This window comes from Crassostrea angulata, chromosome 2 (assembly GCF_025612915.1).
Source record: "Crassostrea angulata isolate pt1a10 chromosome 2, ASM2561291v2, whole genome shotgun sequence".
In the NCBI taxonomy this organism is placed as follows: Eukaryota; Metazoa; Mollusca; class Bivalvia; order Ostreida; family Ostreidae; genus Magallana; species Magallana angulata.
The window spans coordinates 52310588-52320651 of NC_069112.1; the positions used below are offsets into that span (position 1 = coordinate 52310588).

The 10064-nt window shown below is 33.7% G+C and overlaps 1 protein-coding gene across 1 annotated transcript; it reads left to right on the top strand.

The window, feature by feature from the left end:
- Window positions 1-1549: 1549 nt before the first annotated feature.
- Window positions 1550-8167, top strand: LOC128173067 (uncharacterized). Its single transcript, XM_052838795.1, has 2 exons — window positions 1550-1599; window positions 7159-8167. Exons 1-2 carry the CDS (start codon window positions 1578-1580, stop codon window positions 7890-7892), a joined length of 756 nt encoding a protein of 251 aa, XP_052694755.1. The 5' UTR covers window positions 1550-1577; the 3' UTR covers window positions 7893-8167.
- Window positions 8168-10064: the final 1897 nt, after the last annotated feature.

The window sequence follows — 10064 nt, forward strand, 5'->3', positions numbered from 1 at the left end:
GTGTCTTTGTGTATGTACCACAGTACTGATGCGCACAACCGCCCATGCACTAAGGTGCTCCAGACTTGCTACGACAGTACCAATATTTGATAGGGTCTTCCTTGTCCAATGCAATTGTACAAACAAGTAGTAGGATTTTAATGACTAGATATGATTTCTTTGTCACAAAGGCCCATATGTGTGTTTCAATGTGAATGTAAACGTAACTTAAAACATTAACGCGCTCATAAAATGATGCGTGGCCTAAAATCTATAAGTATTTGATGTACACAGCGAGCCCCTGAAAACCTTATTAACTCAATACCTTTATTACATCGAAAGGAAATAAAAAATAAAATTTAAATTAAGTAAGCTCAATGTTTTAACGAAACGATAGGACAATAATGTGTAGAACATCTTTTATTTCATTCATTTGCAAAAAGGAGGGGGGGGGGGGGTTGGTGATTGTTGACGTTTAGAGGATTCATTTTTTTACCCTCGCTCCGAAGGAGAGGGGTGTGTACTGTTTTATCCTTGTGTGTCCATCTGTCTGATTGTCCGTAGCAAAACTTTCTGTCGCATTTTTCTCATATACTTGACATTTTAACACACTGTTTGTTTAGGCATGCCATATTGTGGAATATATTTTTGTACCAATCGGACGTCAACTTCCTGTTAAATGTTTTGCATATTCACATTAGAGCAGTGGTAATACTAGTGAATGTTGGCTCAAAGATATGTTGTTAATGTATTTCTCAAACCTTGTAAGCTTATTTATTTAGTTTCTTGCCATAAAATATTTTTTTTTACAGATTCCTTTCCCCCATTATCATTAAGCCGTCTTAAGTAAGACAAAATTATACTATTCTGACGAGCACCTAGTCTTTCCTTCCATATGCATCTTATCTTTGTTTATCTTGTCAGGTATCTTTTAATTATTTTTACAAATGCAAACGGCTAAGATTGTCGAGACATAAATGATTTTAGCGTATACGCATTAAATTCCATTGATCTTTCCTTTCTTGTGCTAAAAGTCCAACTTTGATTGAGCCTAATTCCACAATAAAGTAAAACTATCGAATGGTTTGTCAATAATAATTAATTTCATATATACTTTTAGTGTTTAGAACAAATTTTACTAATGATATTGAAGTGTATAGCAATCCGAATTTGAGAACTCAAACCCTGCGTAAACAACGTCCTTAAGACAACCCGATGTGTTTTACAGATTAAGAAAGAAAGGGTTGAAAAGGGTACCGGGTTTAAGCTTAGCAATTGCCAAGTTTTCAAATACTTTCAAAATGTTGTATGATTTTTAGTGAATGATAAAGACAAATTTACAAGAGACAAACGTAAATTGTTTTATATAAGTTGTAATTTAAGAACGTAAGATGATCTAACAAGCGTCTCCGAATTTCAAAAGTATGTCTAAGACTCCTTTTTAGGGTTTGCAGTGTCTTTCTGTTGATTTTTGGTTGTCATTTTAATATAGTAAACTTGTGTTAAACTATTTTTCAAGCAGTTCAAAAATAAACATGTGATATAGTTAACATTTTTTTTTTACTTATAGAGCCAAATCACAGACAGTATAAATAGCGATGGCGGCAGGTGGAAATACACGTACGTATTATTCTTTGATCAACACTTTGACGATAGTTGTAAATTAATCTACCAGCTATAAACTTGCAAAACATTGAATAGAGCAAATACACATTGCACTCGTTACATTCAGATTTGTATCCCACCTAAGCTGAAAGATCAAGTAAATTTCTTCTGATAACTTCTTGTCCGGCGTAAGTCTGACCATCTTTCTGTATGTCAATCCTTCGGTATTTTTTTTTTGGGTACATTTTCGACGTCTTCTCTAGAACCATTGAGCAATTTTAACTAAACTTGGCATAAAGACGTATTGAATTTAGGGAATTAAAGTTTATCAAAATGAAGCGTTACGCCCTATTTCAGAAATAATCAAATATGATTGAAATTTGTATTTTTCAAACACTTTTAGACAAGTTTTACACAAATGTATATAAAAAAATAATTTCTTCCTTTGCTAGTGTATAATCAAGGTTGTTTAAATCATAAATTTCGGTGCTAGGGTAAGACCACATTGAGGGAGGGGGTCATAATTCTTTAAAGGAATAGTTATGGAATAAGGAATCATTCTTAGAGTATTCTTTATAGAGTATTATGAGGTGATAATTTTGGTCGGGCGTGGTCAAATCCAATGAAGGTCGAAGGAGGGGAGGGCTCACATTTTTACTTACGAATATGAATAAACATTTAATAGGCAAAAAAGCTGTCACTTGTCTGGAAGCATCCTCAGGTTGGTAAGTTTCAAGTTTGTTTTAATAATTCTCACAAGGAGTAGGGTCGAGCCTCAATGTGGAAGGGGTCGGGTCGATTCTTTCGTAGGATTATATATAAAAATTCTCTACTAAAATCAATCGCCTAGAAAAGCTAACACTTTGCAATTGGTGAAAGCATCCACAAATTCAAATCGTGATTTTCTGGGGTAAGATGGGACCATATATGGATGGGGATCAAATTTTTTCATGGGAAAAAATAAATGTTAACATAAACGGTTTGTGTACTTAATAGCGAGCATTTTGACTTTTATTGATTCCTAATTGCTTCGAATATGGACAATTGCTGTGCCCCACAAGGGGCTCAAAATTTTATACAGGTTTTCTAGATATATGAATAATTTTTGGGAGTTGATTTTAATCAACTCTCCTATGCAGTTACTCTGGCAAACCGAAAGTGAAACAGTGTTTGGACCTAAGCACAAATCATCACCGCTGACAAGACGAAGATCTGGAAAATAATAGATAAATGCCATTGTTTTCCAAAAGAAACGTATTGATAAGTACCTTGAAAATAGTCAGATTTTACATAGTACGAACAATTTAATTGTTTTTTGTATTTGCATGTATTCCTACGCCAGAGTTCAATATAGTCTCGTTCAACCAGATGCTCGACTGTCTCCGTAAATCTCCGACAAGCAGAGAGTCTCTCTTGGTAGTCGGAGATTAACGGAGACAGGCGAGCGTCTGCATGGTTGAACGAGACTAGAGTTCAATATAGCTTGGATCCAGACGTGTACAAGTTTTAGAAACATTTTGATTACTGATACACAGTTTGATTGAATTAATTCTATCTTTAAATATTACACAACATGTTTTCTCAAAATTCTTGTCGGAAAAGTTCGAGAATTCATATTAAAAAAATGTGCGCAATTCAAATACAGATTTTTGCCAGGCAAAATAACATAACGTTGATTTTAAAATTGTTAATAATCAATAAAATCAACTCCCGACAGTACTTCAGTACTTTGATTTTAATTGTCGCTATGATTTCCCCAAACTTTTTCCTATTAAGGTAACTCCGTACTTATGAAATTATGGGTTCAAAGTTAAAAAACTTAACTTTTTTTAACTTATTGGGCTTGAATTTCATCAAAAATTAAATAAAATATATATGTATCCATACTATTTAAGATGTAAGGTAATAAAAACCAAAGGCTGAAATTATCATCTGAAAATCACACTTTTTCTTGTTTAAAAATTAAAACAAGTGGATGGATACTTGTTTATATGTTTAAATTTTATTGCTTACTATGCCAGAAAACTAAAATTAATTTAAAAAAAAAGAAAAAATTGTTTATATTTGAAAAATTATAGCATTTAGATATATCACTTAGAGAAAAATAGAAAAGAGTTATTTCCCTTTGTCATTTTTGAATTATGTCGAATATAAGGATGAAAAACGCTTATAAAATATCTCCAAGTAAACACTGATTTGAGTTTTTGATGTGCAATTATAATAACTTAGAAATTACAAATCTACTTGCAAGAATTTTAATGAATTCATGGTTTATGTAAAATGTATGACGTCACAGGAGGGTGGATTTACTTTAAATAACATTTAGGCTTACTCGAAAAGCCATCATTTTTATGTTAACAAACCACGCCATTGTATGGAGCTGGTGATCGGTGGTTCTGAAACAAGTAAAATAATGAAATCTAAGGCAAAATGTTTGGGGATATTTTGGTATATATATTTAAACCGAATGTACATAACCACTTGCACTTTCCACATACGTCTCAAGTACTTTCATACCATCGATCAATTCATTTATTGACTGTCGATTGCCGATAAAAATTGTAAAAATCGAAGAATTCATATCTATCACTTCGACTGGTAAGTTAGTAGATAATACATGTACATTATACATTTACGAGAAATACACGAAATGCACGTTTGAATTATATTTTCTTTTACACCGTACACTGGACCGTAGCTTGAGACTATGGCTTAACGCCCGCTTACACACAGACACAGAGAGAGAGACAGAGAGAGAGAGAGACACGGAGAGAGAGAGAGAGAGAGACAGAGTAGGTGTTTGAGAGTTTTACACTTATCTAAACATAAGAAATATTCGATATAACGGGAAAAATGAACTGTTTCTTCAGTCCTGGCATTGCATAAGCGTGTACAGATAAATCCGCCTAAGAAAAGGAGTTGACCAATCATAAAGTTATTACACCGACGCCGTGTGTTATTCATGGTTGACGAAGCTGTCATAATTGATCGTGACGCTATGGGAAAAGCCAACCAAAGCGGTTTTGATAATAAACGTTTTTATTTCATATAGTTAAAACATTATACTGGGTGAACACATAAAACTTTGGTTCGGTGAATATAGTGAAGTTTCTCAATTGTTGAATTCGTGACTCTCAAAATATTATTGGGACCTCAAGATGTATTTTCAGTTTAACAAAGAAATAAAATATATAAAAGGAGCATGTTAAAATATCTTTTTGAGAAAGACAATGTTACAGTTTGTGATAGTACCATGAAGCGTTCTCAGATAGTGTATAATTGTAATTGTGTAACGTTTCTGAGTTTGATATTGGATTCAGCTGCTTTACCTGAGTAAATCAAAGAGTGAATTAGATAATCTATTCCCTCAATTTTTAATTTGAAATATGTACAAATATAAACCCATGGTTCTCTGTGGCGCACGCACTTCAATTGACGATTGCGTGTGCGCTGCTCGGAGACAGAAGCACACGCGCCATTCCGTGATAATGAGCTTAATTGTCGTTATGTAACGTTTCTGAGTTCGATATTGGATTCGGCTGCTCTGCCTGAGCAAATCAAAGAGTGAACTAAATAATCTATTTCCTTAATCACAAATTTATACTTGAAATATGTACAAGTATTTTGCCCGGTTCTCTGTGGCGCAGGCACTAAATGAGAATTCCGGGACAAGCCAATTTGTATATTTATTGATTCAAATACACACCTTTAGTCTCGAAAGCCTATTGGAGGCACGTAAGACAGGTTAATCTTACTGACCTTTATTTCTTCCCTGGGTTCTGCTTGTTGATCCTTCGGCCGTCAAACAGAGACTCTCCGATCCTACCGATTTTCTCAGCTTATATACCCTTCGGGTATTACGTGACCGGCTGAGAATCGAACTGGGTGCGTACATTAAACCGAAAGTTAGTCAGCAGAAATCTATCACAGGGAACCGTAGGCATATTTTCGATTTTGATAACTTCGCTTCAATTGTTAAAACCATGACAAATGTTTCAAGTTTGAACTGACAAAGTACCGAGCACAAAATAATTCATGCTAAATTGATCAAATCATCTTTCTAGTTTGTTTAACATAAAGATAGAAGGTATAAAATTATCCTGCTATTATTTTTTGTCGCGATTTTTGAGTAAATATATCGTCAGTCAAGAGTTAAACATACACCATTCTTAAGTGATAATCATTTTCACTTGCAAAGTGCTCTTCTACTTTGAATTTTAAAATATGTTGGAGGATTAAGGTACTATGACTACTGTTTACGACAAACAACCACACATTTGTTGAATTGAGAATTTACGTTCATGAAATGTAATATAATTAAGTGTCGGGTTCTTATATTTTATGAAAAATTCACCGGTTTTTTTTTTCCATTACGAGTCGTATAGTTAAAAACACAGACCAATAGGATGATAACATTAAATTATGCACTACAATACACTTTTCGTGATCGCTTCGTCCATATGAAGCATCCGGCAAATTTAACTAGTTGCGCACGCATTATGCCTACTTTATTTTCTATCAGGTGACGGTCTCACTTTATGTTAATCTTTATTTACATGTGAATTACTAAACGACAGTATTCTAACCTGTTTGCCTTGATAGTAAAAATCTATAAACTTACATGATGATAAAAATCCTGGTTTTTTTTACATGCGTATACGAATATTAACCGGAAATACATTTTGCCTACAATGAGTATAGTTTATTCATGCCTTGCTATTTCGGAAATCAACATGATGGACCGATTTATCATATTTATCATGTTTATTGCATTTGCCAATATACTTACGCATTACATTTAGAGAGCTGTCCAATGATATATCATATGCCGATCATTCCTACAAAAGGAATACTTGTTCCGAAATGATTTTTCTTTCAAAATACTGATTCAGTTAAATGTTGTCATTAAATATGTCGTTTCGTTGTCCTTCTCTAGATTCTTATTCAGTAAATGCTTGCTTCTTTTAAAAGAACACTTTTTAAAGTTTAAGATAATCATATTTGTTCCCAAAATGTGACATACACATAGTACATCAAGCTGACTCAGCTATCAGTAGTCTCGTTACCTTGATCATCATAGGTACCGCTTCGACTAAGCATCCGGTTGAGTATACATTTTGGTTACATGACATAAAACGTTTAGCGTTTACGATAACCACTTATTAATAACTATCTATAAATACAATTTAGCTAATTTTCAATTGTGTTACGGCCAAGAAAAATAAGATTGGTCAGTTGACGGGATTTTTGATCTTAGAATTTACTATCCGATAAAATAGGCTTCTTTTTACAAAGTGTTTTAAGTATTGTCAAATCTTAAAACATGGGAATTTCTTGGAGTTTCACAATATTTGAGACAAATTTAATAGTTATCAATTTTAAAAGTAACACAAGAACTGTTGCTCAGGTGAGAGATGTCGTCCATGGGCAACTTGTATAAAGGTTACCAGTATACACATTTTTATTGGACGGAACGTATTTAAACGTACTTCCGTGATTATACATATTGAATGTTACAAGGACAGATTAAATTTACCTCTTAAACAATCATGTCGTCATATTCTTTTAACACAGACGACCAGAAGATCAAGCGTATGTATGGGACAGTCCTGGATCACGTGGGAGGTTGGGATTACGCCAAACAAACTCATTTAGTCTGCAAGATAGAAGGTGACGATGTCCCTATAGTAAAAACAAACGATCCCAAGGGCGCTGGAAATGTACATGCTGAGGAGTTATTGATAGATGACTTGGAGAGGAACAACACATTGAATGAAACCAACGGCTCCTCTGGTGCCGACCCTGATCTTTCAGAAGACTTTAAAAATATGTCGTTAAATGAATCGAAAAAAAAATGCAACGATAAAGAAAGCAACCTCCCTGATCTGTTGAATATAACGGTATACATAAACAATTCTCCTTGCTCTCATCCTGATCATGAATGTACGGATAAATTGATTAAATTTTTGGATAGATACAGAAGAATTCAATTAAATTTGTATGTCACCAGCTTGTTCAACATTCGTCGCGAGTCTTGCATATCTAGACGAGAAACTCATTCGGTGAACGAATTGATTCACACTATAACCTGTGATGGGTTAAAAAATCTTATGCATCACGAACGCTGTGAGATCAGGGCATTCACTAAAAAAGACTGGGAAGACTTGTTTGGCATTGCAAATGTCTCACAGGCAGTCAGTGACCAGCTTCTTGGTAGATACGGCACCACCACAGCTGGCAATGATAGAAGTAGAGAAGAGGAGGATAAACGTATGCAGGGTGATCTGAACTATATCCATGCCAATTAATAACAAGGGCACCGCTATGCGGAGCATCCCCTCGCGACATGAATTATTGTGTGTAGGGATGCATTATTTAGCAATATATAGTTATGTTAATGATTAGACCACATTCTACTAACCCTCCATTACTGCAAAAACTACATTTTCTTTACCTGTACTAGATCTAAATAAAAAAAATATCAAGTTGTTGATTTGAACTGCTTACTTTCACTTTAGTTTCAAAGAAGTGAAGCAGAGTATAGATAACTCTTACTCAGAAATTTCGATTGATAACTCGTATACAAAATTTATGACATTGATTTAATTAGGGCCCCGCAAGGATTTGCGGGTGCCCTATTGTAATCACTCTGTCCGTCCGTCCTTCTGTCCGTCCGTCCGTCTGTCACTCTTCCGTCCACAAATTTTCTGTTTTTTTCTAATAACTTTTTTTTATGGTAGCCCAATCAAGTTCAAATTTGGTATGGTAGTTCAGTAGACAGAAATACATATTTTGATGCTAAGTGTGGTTCTCTATGTCTTTTGGTTTAGAGCTGGGGTGGTGGGGTAGATTCCTTAACTATGTATAAGAATGAATGGGCAAAGAGAGATAACTTCTGAGAATGTTACCATTGTATACTTGGAAGGCTGTGCAATATTTGTCCTTTGGGATTACATGTAATTAACCTTCCACAGGAAGAAAATCCTAAGCTTTATCTTTATCTGTCACATTGAGATTAATTACTGCACTGCCTGTGTCTGCAAAGGAACTTTGTTTTGAAGTTAAGGTCAATTTTGAATGATGTTTAGTATTGTATATAATATTCATACTTTATTTTGGTTAGAATACCGTACACAATGATTTATGATAATTTTATTGAATTCTAAAATCAAGATGTATATTAAGATATCCTTTTTCACTATTTTATTTTTTAATTATTTATTTTATTTTTTTCTGCCTTAATGCTGTTAATTTTAACAGGTAATCAGATAATAACCACATTCTGTCATTTCTGAAAATAAAATCTTATTGTAAATTTTGAAGAAATGGACGAGAGAGCAGAACAATTAACCCCCTGGGTTTTATTATCTTGCCTGCTGCAGAAAATTTAGAGGCTTATCTCTATCTGTCATATGAAGATTAATGAACACCTTTGTATGCAACTGATGTTTGCTTTGAAGTTGAGGTCAACCCTGGGTGATACAATGTATTTGCATTCACTGAAGGCTTGCATTTTATAAAACACCTTTTCAAATCTTTTTTAAATACACATTTAATTTAGTTTTTTTTTTATAAGACATGAGGTTATCCCTGTTTTATGCAGACATTCAGGAATTATCTTGAAATTTTAAAAATACAGTTGTTACTTATAATTTTCAATTTTTTTTTTTAAATGTAATCAAATTAAACTCTCATTCCATGAGCTGCACCCTTATATTTTTACCCCTCAGTTTAACACTTTAATTGTTGGATGAAAATCATATCCAACTACAAATCATGAGATCCTATATATTGCAGTTCTTTACATCTTATGCCGGGCATTTATTTTTCATCATTGTTAATATAAAGAGGATGGATTCAAAGTTTTTTTCACTTCTCTATATTAATTGTCATAGCGGGGCCCTTCCTGACTGGTCAGTTTTCTAGTTAAATAATAATTTGTAAAAGTATTCATGGTTTGAAAAGGCACATGCATTTTTTATTTGTTATTTCACAGAAGAGTGCAATCTATGATAATTTTTTTTAGTTTTGAACGAATTTTGTCATAATGTATGCCCCCCCCCCCCCCCCCCCCCCCGGCCGGTGTATTTTTATCCAAGTTTTTGCATAAAAATTTGACCAATTAATATGACATTGCATTTGTTTTAATCTTTTACAATGAGGCATATTTGTGCAAAGGTTGAGGAAATTCTATTTGAAAGTTTTTTATTAATTTACTAGAAAATTGAAATGGAGTGCACACACACACACATACATACATACATATACACACACACATACGAACACACACACGCACGGTAGCGATGCTATATCCCATTGCGCGAGGGGATAAAAAAAACTAAATGGATTCTAAAAAATACGGAAAATTATGTATTCTATTAAGGGCCAGGGTTAGTATTCACTCGTTTCGAAATAAAATGGTGTAGAAAGAATAAACATGAAGAAAGTTTTCATGAAACTAACAATAGTAAGAAGTAATA

Bases quoted from the DNA above. Each gene is read 5' to 3' on its own strand.
- LOC128173067 (XM_052838795.1), top strand. From the start codon at position 1,578: ATGGCGGCAGGTGGAAATACAC. The intron at 1,600-7,158 runs GTACGTATTATT...CTTTTAACACAG, and splicing joins GGCGGCAGGTGGAAATACAC to ACGACCAGAAGATCAAGCGT.